This window comes from Cervus canadensis, chromosome 24 (genome assembly GCF_019320065.1).
Source record: "Cervus canadensis isolate Bull #8, Minnesota chromosome 24, ASM1932006v1, whole genome shotgun sequence".
In the NCBI taxonomy this organism is placed as follows: domain Eukaryota; kingdom Metazoa; phylum Chordata; class Mammalia; order Artiodactyla; family Cervidae; genus Cervus; species Cervus canadensis.
The window spans coordinates 53,967,233-53,981,943 of NC_057409.1; the positions used below are offsets into that span (position 1 = coordinate 53,967,233).

Consider the following 14,711-nt stretch of genomic DNA (forward strand, 5'->3'; position numbering starts at 1 on the left):
TTTATTAAAAAGCAAGTCAAAGTAAGAAACACAAAAGCAACCTTTATGTGAGAAGTGGCCAGGCTGTCTACATCAGCTGATGACAAAATGTCCATATATACAGCTTCATGAGTCTAACCCAAGGGTACATCTGCTTGACTTCAATGTGAGAGTGAGGACCTAGGCAGATCAAGTCCCAGATGTCCAACTCTGTTTGTCCTTCCAACCATGCACTCCTTTAGTCAAGTATCTGTTAACAAGTCATTCCAGTTGTAAAAATACAGATATGTGAATTCTATCACTGAAATTACTCTAATACCACACGAGAGATGACTTCTTCAAAATAACTAAAATATATAGGTGAAAGTTAACAAAAGGCAGATTTCAGCCACACATAAGGAAAAACAAAACTCTGAAAATGGTATGAGCTGCCTTCAAAGGTAATAAATTCTCTTATCAATTAGTATTCAAACAGAGATGGATAACAACCTATAGCAAGTATAACAAAAGGGAAAAAACGTCAGCTGGGGAGATGGGTTTTTAAGGTCTCTTTCAATAATAAACCTAAAAACTTATAAAGCATTATATTAATCTCCTAATACTGGAAGAAAAAACAAAGTCAGTCCTAACACTGTGTGACCTTGGTTAGGTCATTTAATAACTGTAGACAGTTTATAACCTATGTAAAATGAGGTGGAAATAGATGTTTTTAAAATCACTTCCAACTCTAATTCTCAGTTTGAGCTACTCAAAATTCCTATAAATTATATTCCTATAAATTTCCTCCTAAGTTCCTATACTAAAAATCATAAACTGTTACTCACTCAGGACTATATAATGTAGACATAAAGGATTTAGATATATATTTTACATATAAAGCTTAATTATCTGGGTTCTTTAAAAAAGTAATGGGAGTATCTAATGCCATGAAACTGTACATTTAAAAACAGTCAAAACAGTACATTTTATGTTACATGACTTTTACCTCATTTTTTTTTAAAGGTAAGGGGAATTGGGTATAGAAGGTGAGAAAGAGGGAAAATAGCTGAACTGGAGACACTGAGGCCAAGAACAAAATGTAGCAACTGATACAATAATCCACAGAACAAACCATTCTAACCAGAACCAGGGTATTAGAGAAAATCTTACACAAATAAATACAGTTCAGTGCAAGGGCTACTAACAGCAAACTACCACAAGGGCCACCAGTTTTTTAAAATAAAGTTTTACTGCAAGAAAGCCAAGCCTACTCATTTATCTACTGTCTATGCCTTCTTTGCTACAAAAGATGCTTTGAATACCTTTAATAGACCAGATAACTTGTGAAGCCAAAAATATGCACTATTTGACCCTTGAGAGAAAAAGTTTGCCCCACTTGCCTTGGAGCATCACTGTATTTTAGCACAGTATAGTAATACCCCCTTATAGTAAACCTAAGAAATGTTAAACTCTATTCATTACAATATTTTAATATGGCAGAAAAACAGGCAACATTTTATAAGGAGACTTACACCAAAAACAGTTAAGAAATTTAAAACTTTGATGTTTGTGGATAGAAGAGAATACAACTGAATAATGCTGGCAATAGGAGCTTTACAAACCCATTCACAATCTTCTTCAGAACTTTTTTCAACGCGATAATACTGTTATACATAATAGAAAAAGGATATCAGGATAGCAAACCAGGACAGCAGGGTAGAGATTTACAAATTTAAAATGTGTTTTCTCTGATTAGAAGTTATCATAATGAGAAATCTTAAAAGTAACTATATGGAGGCAGGAAAAACAACATCTGTTCTCACAAACCACAACTGCTAACATCGTTTTGGCTTATTTCTACTACTTTTTCTAAGCATTTTTTAAAAGCTTGAGATGACTTGACATCAAACTGCATAGAAAATTTTGTATTATAACTTTTATATTTTCCTATATCCCTAAAAAGTATCTGTATTCACTTTAAATGACTGAATAATAAACTCTCATGTGGATGTGCCATAATTTACTTAACCATTCCACTTCTATGGAACACAAATTTTTCCCCAGTTTTCTCTAACAACCATAATACTGTGCCAAAAATGTTAGCAAAAAATCTATCTACACCTCAGTTTTGTTAGCCTGGACTCCTAAAAAGGTACAGTTATCAAATTTTTCTGAAGTTTAAAAATCACCAAGGGAAGTTCTCAGTCCTATACACCTGCATTTCACAATCAAAGTAATTTATCCCTGAGTAGATTCCAGGATAAAATCATAGCAACAGCATCTCTACCTGAAACCTATTTAACCTTACTTAGAGAAATCTACAGTTAGATATTTATTTATAAAATTAGTTACTTCATTTAGCTTTAAACATTCCTCTTAGCATCAAATGACTTAACAGTGAAATGGCACACACAGGCAACTCCTTGGTTTATAAAGAATTTGAAGACTGAGGTGCTGAAAGAATGCAAATCCTACAGGCAGACTTTCGGTTTCTACAGTCATAATTTTTCTTCACTTCAAAATCACAAGAAGGAAGTAGTGCAGTTTTTTACTGATTTTTTAAAACTTGAAGAAACCCACATAAATCTTCAACACATTTCTCTTCAAGGTGACCCTGATCTTTTTCAGACTAAAACTGTGTCTACTCCCCACCACCACCACTTTTCTCTACATACAAGTCTTCACCAAAAAGACTAACTCCCTAAGTTAGTTGATTTTTAGGTAGGCAGACTTCTTTGTAAAAAATATAAAGCCTAAAAACAAGAAGCTAAACTCAAGCAGAGTAAACTTCAGGAACTAATTCATGCTCCTTCAGTGAATGACATCTAAGTATTATTAATTAAGAGCATGCAGTTTATTACAGATTATGTTCAGGTATTATCAAAGGCTAATAGATGCATGTGGTTTAAAATAAACATTAGGCCACAAAAAATTTTAAGATGTACGTTATGGTTGGGCATTCAAGCAAAACTAAAACCCACTGACAACCGTAATCTAGAAAAAATATTGAGCAAATCACAAATAAAATGACTGAAGGGTTCACTGCAAAGTTCCACATCCAAAATTAAATATATTTTCTTTATGAAGGAGGGTTTATAAGTTTGTATCGGAAATTATTCGTAGCTCAGTCGTGTCCAGCTCTTGGTGACCCCATGGACTGTAGTCTGCCAGGCTCCTCTGTCCATGGGATTTCCCAGGCAAGAACGCTGGAGCGGGTTGCCAACCCTCCCCCAGGGGATCTTCCCGACCCAGGGATTGAACTAAATATATTTTCAATCTTGATGTCAATTTAAATGAATTGTAAATATGTTCACTTTTGCAAATTAAAAGCAAATGATTAAAGGATCGTAACAGAATTTGTCCCCTATTTAAACAGAGGTTCTGTCTTTCTATTTAACAATGTTTTACCTGGATAGGATGCCAATATTGCTTCAACTTCATCATCAGTGCTATTCTATATAGCAGACCTAATTCAACGTTGCTGAAACACTTAAGTACTTAATCTTACTTTGAAATTCAATTCGCACAAAATATGAGGTAATGATTTTTTTCCTGCTAACTACCATTTATTAAGAATAAATATGAACTACAAAACCAAAATCATAGTATTTGAAGCTAACTGAAATCATGTTTGCACTTTCACTTTTAACATATTTTTAATTATATAGTTGAGCAAACAGCATTACTCCATCATGTGCAGCTTTTAACAGATTACTACCAAACTGCCCTCCAAGATAGTTGAATTTTTACTTCCACCAGCAATGTAAAGAGTTCCTATTTCCCACACCCTTTCCATCACTTAATTTAACATCTGCCAATCTGATAGGGGGAAAATGATCTTGTTTTAATGGAATTCTTTTGATATTGTATCCTGTATGCTTTATCTATTTTCTAAAGGGCATACACCTACTGATACTTTCCCAGAATCATCCTTCTCTTTTTCTAATTAAATAATATAATGCTCAAACAAAAAGTAACTTAAACAAATGTTCCCTCTTCTCCACCTGTTAACCCTTCCCAGAGATCCTTCACTAAGACAGAATATGCACATCTACATTTTGCAGAAGTGAAGTATGGCATTCTTGAGAGAGAAGACAGTATGATAAAAATGTTCATGTTGGGCAAGCACTGGCATAAAATAGAAGTTAATCAAAAATTTCAAATGCTACACAGCATTGTTTGATATAACATGCATCCCAATCTATTACCGGTTTTCTGGAAGGAGTGGTATTTTGAAATTATAACTATGTAATTAATCTTGAAACAACATGCAAAATAGGTTGAAATGAGACAAAAGAACAGATATATGGTGAAGATTTTAAACCTGAAGTCATCAGACTGTTATTTAGTCGAAAAGTTGCATATGACTCTTTGTGATCCCATGGACTACAGCCCTCCAGGATCCTCTGCCCATGGGGTTTCCCAGGCAAGAATACTGGAGTGGGTTGCCACTTTCTTCTCCAGGGGCTCTTCCCTACCCAGGGATCAAACCTGCGACTCCTACTTGGCAGGTGGATTCTTTACCACTGGGAAGCCCCAAAGTCATTAGGTATGTGGAGATAAATATAAGAACAAAGCTTGGATGAAAAATGAACTATTACCTACACAAACATTAGAGGATATGCTGCTGAGAAAGCAGACAAGTGGGGGAAAAGCAGAGGCCTCACAGCCTCAGGATTTATACCCAGTGAGCAAACCCCAAAAGAGACACAGAAAAAGAGAACAATTTAAAAAGTCAAGAGTTGTGTTACACGGTTTCCAAAATGATGGACTACTACTAACAAAATTAAATAAGAGGACTGCAGGGAAAACTGAGCAGAGATCATTACATTTTCCTGTAACATACTTAGGACAGTAGTAAAATCTTAACCTTGATCAGTAACCTAAACCAGAATTGAAGTTGTTGACAGACAGAGCATAGCCTTGGATGACAATGGTTCAGAGTTTGACTATGAAAAGAGATAACTCACATTCTACCTCCTTCCAGAATATAATATTGCATGGATAATAAAATATAAGACCAAGGAAAGGAGGAAAAGCAAACATCCCAGCCACGTGAACTAACAAAATTACTATGGTTAAGAATTAAATTCACTCTGAGCTTACTGGTAAGCAAGGCAAAAGGGTAAACAGTGAATATCACACAGTTTCACATAAATTTTTTCCAGAAACCAAACAACAAAAAATTTTCATTTGAGCCTAAAATCCAAATGCTGATGTCCTTGTAAGGTTTTACAATAAATGATGTAATTTTAAAATATTTCAAAAGAACAGCATGTATACTATCTATGGTGAAACAGATCACCAGCCCAGGTGGGATGCATGAGACAGGTGCTCGGGCCTGGTGCACTGGGAAGACCCAGAGGAATAGGGTGGAGAGGGAGGTGGGAGGGGGGATCCGGATGGGGAATACGTGTAAATCTATGGCTGATTCATATCAATGTATGACAAAACCCACTGAAATGTTGTGAAGTAATTAGCCTCCAACTAAAAAAAAAAAAAAAAAAAAAGTTGAAAAAAAAAAATGAATTGTTATACATAACAAATGTTAAACTCATTTTATTTTTCACATGGGTAGTTCTTTTAATAATCCTCTACAGAAACTGGCAGAATCCTGAGTGAGTGCTGGCATCCCAGGTGACTTGCTAACTGAGGAATGACCTATACTTTGAAAGCTGAGTGTAAGAAAGGATAACAGGATCAACTGGAACCTTACCTCCCAGAATAAGAGAAATGTTTTACTACATAAAAGCAAAATGGATGAAGTCAAGGGAAGGAAGCTACATTTCAAAACCAAATCACTCAAGAAATAGACTCTTTAAACAGATTAAAATTTTTTTCACAATCACTGAGACCAGTACTCTTCACTTTATATGTAACCTGGAGATAGCTGGGGTTCACTCTTGAAATCCTTGATTGAAAGCTCTCAGGTTTATCATATACTTGGACTGCTCCTAAACTCATCGAGCTATTACTCCAAACTTTGGTGTCAAAAAGACTCTTGAACTACGGTAAACAAGGTTATCTTATTGGCCATTCAAACTCCCAGGACATCTGAACAAATATTCTTGAAGAAGTCCCTCCGTAGACTGGTTTTCTTTAGGGGCTAGGAGGAACAGGAAGGGACATTTTTATGTAGAATTGACAATAAACATTAGACAAAGTAAGTGTTCCAGAGTTACGGCTAAGAAATGATTTACTTCAAAGGCAATGGCGGTATAAGCTTCTGGAAAACATGTAAATCACAAAAGCTCAATTTTCTCACAATAAGGGGAAAAAAAGAGGGATACTAGAGCCATTCAAGAGACAGAATGGAAGACATTTTCTAGAGAAAGCCGTTCCCATCAAACAACCGTTAAGGACAACTTTTAAATGCTAGTAATCACATTCTTCTTTCAATTCTGTAACTCTGGACACCTGTACTTAAACTAGTTACATGCCTGGTAATTCAGGTAAGTAAAGTGAGTACCACATAAACATACACAATTCTAGTCTCTAAAAAACATTAAAGATGCAGAGATTTGACAAAAGTCTAGCTTTTCAGAACGTGACCACATTTGGGTCATCCAACTGAGGATGTTCAATGACCTGCCCATAATCATAAGGGCGCAAAAGCATTATCACAGAAGATCACAAATGTTGCCCATCACCAACTGATTTTTTTAAAGTAACATTTTTCAGTCTGGGAGAACAATTTGAGCTCGGAATGTTTTAGGATGGTGTCAATTTCAATCACAGGAAACATTAAGCCAGGTCTGAGATTGAAAAGTGTTAAGAATCCCACTTTCAGTTTGACTTAAGATAGCAATATAAGTAGAAGAGGAGCAAAAAACAGATCACATACGGTTAGTGCAAAAGTCAGAAAAATAGTAAGATATAAAGAAAACAGACAAGTGAATATTTACCTACAGTGGGGGGAAAAAAAGCTTGTGTCCATTTATTTTAACTCAAGACAAAATATCCAGGAAACTGCCTCACGTACTGTGTAGAAAAAAAAGCCCAATTTTGTTTTAAGATTAAATTGCTGTGCACAATAGGTGAGTTATCACCCTACCACAATTCATTTAAGCCACAAAAGCTACTTAATTCATTTTTTTCAGAGTTAGCACTTTACCCGTCACATTCAATCCTGGCTATTTTCACATGTATTTTCAAAAATTCGCCCATCTCATGGAAGGTGTCAGACGAGCCAAAGCTGGTTGGTCCCCAGTGCAAACAGGTGGTCTGTACTACGTGCCCCGTCTTTTCGGCCACATGACTCTTTTCCTCCTAATCTCATTGCGGAAACGTTATTTCCGGTGCCCCAGATGGCTCTACACAAGCCTTAAGAAGCCACTTCAGAAATGTGAAGAATATTCTGCTACTCCAGGCTTCTCAAGAGATGATGGCAGAGATCGAAGAAAGGGGTTACGCATAGAGGAAACTCGGATCCAGAGAAGCAAGGAGTCAGAAAGGCACAGGCTTTGCCCATCGCCAGACTCCTAAAATGTCACTCGGTGATGTCCGTGTGGCATCACCGCCAAGGGCTGGGCGGGCGGCCAGGCACTGCAGCCCTGAGCCGGGGCGCTGAGCACGCGGCGTGGGACAGACACGCACCCACAGCTCCAGCCCGGGCGTCGGGGGAGGGGGGGTGCACCAAAGGGGCCCTCCGGACCCTTGGCAGCTCCACCCGGCGGCGGGGAAGGGAAGTAAGGGCCCAGAGAGGGGCGCGGGCGGGGCGGGGCCGGGCCTAATCACATGGTGCAGAAGGCGCAGGCCGCCCGGCATCTCTTTCTTTCTCTTTCTCGAACCTCCGCTCCCATCCCGCCCCACCGAAGGCCCCTCCCGGGCCCGGGACCCAGGCGGGACGAAGCCTCCTGGGCCTCGCGTAGACACTCACTTTTCGCCTGAAGGCACCAGCTCCTTGCCCTCGTTGTTGGAGAACGCGTCCGTCTCCCCCGGGCTGTCCTTGGGGCCGGGAGCCTGCGGGACTGCGGGCGGCGACGCCCCAGGCTGCTGCGGCGGCGGCTGCTGCTGCTGCTGCGTGCCCCCCTTGCCCAGCTCCTGTAGGATCTCCGAGGGCGAGCTGGACAGGCCCCTCGAGAGGGGCCCCGCCGACCGGCCGCCCCCGCCCCACCACGGGTAGAGCCGCGCGGCGGCCACCTGGCCCGTTCGTCCCCCGCCCAAGGGTCGCCGGCACAGGGTGGCGAGGGGCTGCGCCCGCCTCAGAACCGCGCAGGCGGGAGCGGGCGGGCGCAAGAGCAGGTCCCGCAGCATCGCCGAGCCTCGGAGTCGCATCATACCGCTGGGTCCGTCAGGGGAGGATGCTCCGGACGTGGGCGGCCGCTCTTTTCCGAGAATGCGGTCTCCGGCGGGACGGCCAGAGGGCAAAAGAGTACAGCGGCAGAGACGTGGGTGTGGTTCTAGCCGCCGCCGCCGCTGCCGCCGCTTCTCCTCAGACTGCCCGCAGCCGCTTCTCCTCACACCGCGTAGGGCTCCGCACTGAGGCTGAGGCGCAGGGGCGGGCCCGAGACATTCCGCGCGCACCCTCCCGGAGGCGGGAGGACGCCGACGGCCTGCCCCCTCCGCTAGCTCCGATTGGCTCAGATCCTCGACCTCGCTTATGATTGGTGACTGGTGCAGTCAAATTTCTCTCGGCGCCTGATGCGCGGAGTGTCGGGCGGCTGACTGGCGGCAGGGGAGAGGGGAGGGGGGAGGGGAGGGAGGAGGGGGGGAGGGGCGGGGCGTGGAATCAAACTGACATGTGAGGCTGGAGAGCCAAGCGGGTCTCCAGAGTAGCCCCTTCTCTCTGGCTTGGTCAGGATCGAGTCTGCCACAGTTAGAAACTGGGGGGGTCAGTGGCCTCGTCCTTTTCAAAACGGGTGGGCTCCTGGACTCTGCGACCTCGAACTGTTTGGGCAACTGATGAGCAAGAGCCCCTGTTGCCCAGGGGCCGACCATCAGTGGGCTTGGTCGTGGCTGGAGTCTGGCCTGGCCGTCGGAGCTCGGCTGTCCAAGCTTGCCGCTGGCCCCCGGCTATCCGGTAAGGGCGTGTGGCGACGCCTCTGAGGGCCGCGGACCCGCGAGGGCAGCCCCAGACGAGCTTGTCCTTCTCCCAAATGTTACGTTTACTTGAAACTTTCCATGGTTGGCGACTGCCCAGATGTGAAGTGTTTTGGAAAAAATGAGCAAAATCCTTTCAGCTATGCGGCTTTGCCATTTGGAGGATTGGAGTTCGGGGGAGGGCAAAGAGAGAGGGGGAAACTCCAAAACGTGACAACTTTCCTTTTTTAAAAATTGCTTTTAAAAATGTGCAGTGATATCTCAAAAATACTTTTGAACAACAATGATTCCCCTAATACTAGTTTGCTTGAGAGCAAAATTGTAGATGCTTCTGTATTTTAAAGCTTCCTCATCGTTGTAGAATAGAAGCATCCAGATCCTGGTTCTCTAAATCGTTTTCAGCCTAGTATCTCTTTATCCATTTATACTTTTGGACCTGTAGGAAAAGAGCCGAGGATCTGATAATCTCTGACTGTTTCTTTGAGCCTATGTAGCCTATGTACAGTCCACTTTCGCTTCCCCCCGCCCCCAAATTCTTTAGGCGATGTCGTGAAACAGTTTTAAACGCATAGATTCACAAGGGTTAATATGGCTTCTCTGGTGGCTCAATCCGTAAAGAATCTGCCTGCGACGCAGGATAACCGGGTTCGATCCCTGGGTCCAGAAGATCCTCTGGATCAGGAAATGGCAACCCACTCCAGTATTCTTGCCTGGAAAATCTCATGGACAGAGGAGCCTGGCAGGTTATATAGTCCATGGGGTCACAAGAGTGGGAGGTGACTTAGTGACTATACCACCACCACAAAGTTTAATGGGATAGTTTTTATGAAACAGGAAGGGTGTATATCAGGTGCATCATTAACTGATCATCAGATTTAGTAATGTAATGAATCTTAAAATATTGCACTAAATTAGTAAATAAGAAATGTGGCTAAACCTACTAGTATGTGACCTCTGGCATGTCACAGTCTTGTGTTTAAGTTTTTTCTCTCTCTCTTTAACCGGAAGAATATGGAGCAAGCTATTATTATATGTATATTTTTTCCCCCAAGTTAAGACAATTGCAAATCATTTAGACGGTTTTTATTACTACTTAGTGTTACCTATCTCTAAATTTGATGAGTCAAAGTAAATATATTTAGGAAAAGGGAAATTAGGTTTGGGGGAAAAGTAGCAAATACTACATCTCCCTAACATTTCCAGTCTGACTTATCAATGTCATAAACTTGAATACTGTCCCATCTCTTAGTATAACTAGTTACCAATGTTGACTGCCTCCCTTCTCAGAATGACATCCAAACTATTGACAAATTCAGTTATTATTTTCCTCCTGGTTTTTCTTAGTTTCTCTATTTTTTCTATGAAAATTCTTTCCAGTGTTTAAAGTTTATATATTTTATAGTATACTTAACACATGTAGAAAGTAAACCAAGTAAGAGATTATTTTCTGGAGTTTCTACTTTCAAGGATGAGCTGGTTAGAATGGACAGATGTTACTCCTAATACTTAGAACAACTTCAAGTCCACTGAAATTTAACCTCTTGTTTGAAAAGACTAATACAAAGTTAGACAGCAAATTAAAGCTACTACAAATTGAATTAAAATGTGACTCATTAATACTTTTGACTATTTTCTTCATCTTATATAATTTTTAAAATGTTTAATGATTTTTTTTTGGAACTATGAGTTAATTACCATTTCCATTAGGTTAATTCTTCAACTATTAAGTCATATAACATATATAGTTACATACATACAATAACTTACCAAAATACCTACAAACAAAATGACTCTTCAGTTTAGCATGTGTCTGGGTTGTCAGACTACTAGACGTCCTCTTTGCTACTAGATAGGTGCAGTTATCCTACCATGGGGTGTGGTCTCATAGCCATTGAGAAGATAGTCAACCATAGAAAGGAAAAATTGGAATTTTTGCACTTTGTGTTTGTTCTAACTAGAACAGTTCCTGAACTTCTGTACTCTTTTGAAGATTAAAAAGGCTAATGTTTCAAGATGATAATATATATATAAGTTCCACATCGTGCCCTTCACAAAAACTAAAAGGTATTATTTGTTCACCTAGAGCTAAATAGAAAATAGTTTTCCTTTGACTAACACCTTAAAAGAGTTGCCTAAGTTTTTTTGGTTTGTTGGTTTGTTTGAAATTCTTCTATTTAGAGAATAGAGTAAGTTTCAGGAAACCTCTAAACAAGCTTCTGCTGCTACTTCCCTTTCTTCTCTTGGTTTCCTGCTTTAACTGGCCAACTTCCTAGCCTCACTGATAAACCTTGCCAAACATAACTTATTTTTCCAAAGCTGAACTTAGATCTTTATTAAAGTATTATAAATCTTTCATCTACATAATACAGATAACATTGGTATCTTATAGGGTTGTTGTGAGTGTTAAATGAATCGATACATGTATGGCACTTAGAACAATGCTAGTTGAATTCTGTTTTAGCTATAATTATTATTATTTTCCCATGAGTGAATAAATGTTATTGTACAATGTGATTAGTTGTCACATCTATTACTGTAAAGACAAATAAGCAATTGTTTTAAACCATGTAGTCATAAAGTACCGTTTAAGAAGAAGCTTTTGTTGTTGTTGTTCAGTCACTAAGTCATGTCTGACTTTTTGCAGTCCCATGGACTGCAGCATGTTGGGTTCCTCTGTCCACTATATCCCTGAGTTTGCTCAGATTCATGTCCACTGAGTCAGTGATACTATCTAACCATCTCACCCTCTGCTGCCCCGTTCTCCTTTTGCCATCAATCTTTCCCAGCATCAGGGTCTTTTCCAATGATTCAGCTTTTTTCATAATGTATCCGAAGTATTGGAGTTTCAGCTTGAGCATCAGTCCTCCTAATGAATATTCAGGGTTGATTTCCTTTAGGATTGATTGGTTTGACTTCCTTGCAGTCCCAGGGACTCTCAAGAGTCTTCTGCAGCACCACAGCTCGAAGGCATCAGTTCTTCAGTGTTCAGCTTTCTTTATGGCCCAACTCTTTATTTGCAGCTGAAGTTGGAGAAGTTGTACATAGCAAAAACAAGATGTGGAGCTGACTGTAGGGCAGGTCATGAGCTCCTTATTGCAAAAGAAGATGCTAACATCCCAAAATAGATAATTTTCTTCATTTTTAGAAAACAAAGCAATAATTTGCAAAGTATCTTAAAATAGACTACTATAAAGACAGCTTAAGCAAAGCTAGGCTCAGTGCCTGGGGTACCACCTATTTACAAATAACTTTTAGAAAAGACATAGTTCTAAACCAAGAATTGCTAGACCAAAAAGCAAAACAAAACTAAACCAGCCTGAATGTACATATCACATACAATTAAACCTAAAAATCTATCATTTGCCATCTATGTACACTAAAATGAATATCTGTTCCTTGCAGTATCACACAAAAATGGCAAGAGAAATTTTAATCAGATTTGAAGAGATTGTTTGAATGGTCTCATTTAAAATACTAACTATATGGAAATCTTTTTGAGAGTTCTCTGATGGCTGGGATGGGGGTTGGGGTGGTAATCAGTTATTTTTCTTCATTTAGAGTGATATGGTAAAGATTTCAGTTAGTTTGGTTTATAAATTATTTAGACTTAGGTTACGATTGTATGCCTGGAGCCTCCAGGTGTTTACTGATTTTTCAAGTGATTTTCTTATTTTTTTTTGTAGATTCATAGAAAATATTAAATTAGACTAAATCCCATCCTAGATATCAGAAAATTGTATATTAGCAAAACCTTAAAAAGTTTGATTTTATAAATGGCCAAAAAGTCAGTCAAAAGGATACTTACTTGAGTCTGAAAACCTCTGTGGTAGGTTTTGTTACTGTTCCCAAATATTTTTGTCTCTCCCAATAGGAAGTCTTTACTTCCTCACCTTGTTGAATGGGAGGCTTGGCCTTATGCCTTGAATGAAATGAAATGTGAAAGGAAGTGATGTAGGCCACTGCTAAGCAGAAACTTTAGGAGTCATCACTTGTTTCTATCATCTCTCTTTTCCTTTTGGTACATGAAGAGCATGTCCAAAGAGTGGATGATTCCTTCATCTGGGTCCCAGATTGATGGAACAAAGCTGAAGATGACTGTGACTAACAGAGACTACAAAGAGAAATAAATGGTACTGTAAGTAATTTCAACTTGGGGGTTATCATCATAGAATGACTTAGGTTGACCTGTACATTATCCAAGTTGAATGAAAACTTGGCAGCCATGAGACTAATATTAATTACAGAGAGTATTCGAGAACGTTGAAAACTGGCAGTCGATGTCTAGCGCAGTTGAAACAGTGCCACTGAGAGGACAGTCAGAATAGGCATTCTCTTTCAGGGGCAATTAAAACTAAAGTTTAGGTAGGAGATATTGGATATTTATAAGTATATATTTGGACACTTTGGGGAAAATAAGCAGTGGCTTGAGGAATGAGCTCCATATCAATTATGCTATATTGGATTTATGCTCTGAAATCTAATGTTGATTCGACATCTGAAAGTTGTCACATTTTCTAAGCTCTGAAAAGGAAAAATGAACCTGGACTTTTGTGTCAATCTGCTCTTCAAATGGTAAGATCATATTACCAGTTTGGAAAACAATTATTAAACTCTGCTGAAATAATTATTTATGGAGCTAAAATGCAAAATTCAAACATTTGGGAGAAATGCATGAGAGTCCATAGCAAGGTATTTTGATGTTCTGGGTAAAGAGAAATCGATATTCATCCTCTGTATAGAGCAGGTTCCTTCAAATTTACTTTTCAAGCATCTGACCTTTACAGTTGGCATGTGAGTTCCTCTGTCTAAGTCACAAGAGGGAACGCTACAAAAGAAAGGTTGACTTGTGATAGCGCCGCTTCTCATAGTGACAATACCATGAGGCACAGTTTCAATAGGCACCCCAGAGAGTACGACAGTGTGATGTATAAAAAAAAATCTCTGTAGAAACAGTCTAAATGTTTTATCAGTAGAAGAATGACTTAAAATAATTATCATATTTCTACATTTTACATGCGGCAAAATATATTATCTAAAATTAATGGCCCCAGTATATGTTTAAAGTGGATAAGCTTCAAAAACAGATTACAGATGGATATGATTATGAAACTGTAAAACCTGCAAAACAATGTATTATTTACAGATGTATACATATGTGATTTTTTTTTTACATATGTGATTTTAAACGTTTCAAATGTGTATAGGAATGATAAACATCAAATTCAGTTCAGGAGTTATTATCTGTGTAATATATCATGAGGAATGGGATTGAAGAAATGTACAAAGAGCTTCAGCTGTATCTGCAATGACTGAATTTTTAAAAAATAATTTTTAAAATCTGAAGCAACTATGGTACATGGGTAGTTGATATACAAGTGTTTGTTATATTCTCTTTCTTTTTCTCTGTGGTTGGAATATCTCACAATTAAAGAAATGGCACTTTGTTGTAATGTTGAAAGCCAATACTTTTCTCTAAAAATATTAAATGTAGAAAATATTCCAAACTAATATTCAATTTTTAATGTTTCCTTTTAAACCCTTTAAAATTTTGCCTAACCAATGCTGAGTGATACAACTAGTAACAAAAAAAAAAATGTGTGTGTGTGTGCTCACACATGCACATGCTGCTCAGTGTCCGACTATTTGCAACCCCATGGACTGTAGTCTACCAGGCTTCTCTGTCCTTGGAATTTTCCAGACAAGAATACTGT

General features: G+C 39.4%; 1 protein-coding gene and 1 long non-coding RNA gene across 4 annotated transcripts in view; one reads left to right on the forward strand and one right to left on the reverse strand.

Annotated features, from left to right (window-relative positions):
- GLS (glutaminase) overlaps window positions 1–8,451 on the reverse strand; it is an 87,661-nt gene extending 79,210 nt beyond the window's left edge. For all 3 annotated transcript variants that reach the window (XM_043445050.1, XM_043445051.1, XM_043445052.1), the window contains exon 1: window positions 7,838–8,451. In XM_043445050.1, coding sequence (XP_043300985.1) covers window positions 7,838–8,238 — 401 coding nt within the window. In that variant the 5' untranslated portion in view covers window positions 8,239–8,451. The remainder of the gene's footprint in view (window positions 1–7,837) is intronic.
- Window positions 8,452–8,694: 243 nt separating this feature from the next.
- LOC122426818 overlaps window positions 8,695–14,711 on the forward strand; it is an 87,260-nt gene continuing 81,243 nt past the window's right edge. Inside the window, exons 1-2 of the long non-coding RNA XR_006265235.1 lie at window positions 8,695–8,980; window positions 13,029–13,130. This is a non-coding gene — a long non-coding RNA (uncharacterized LOC122426818). The remainder of the gene's footprint in view (window positions 8,981–13,028; window positions 13,131–14,711) is intronic.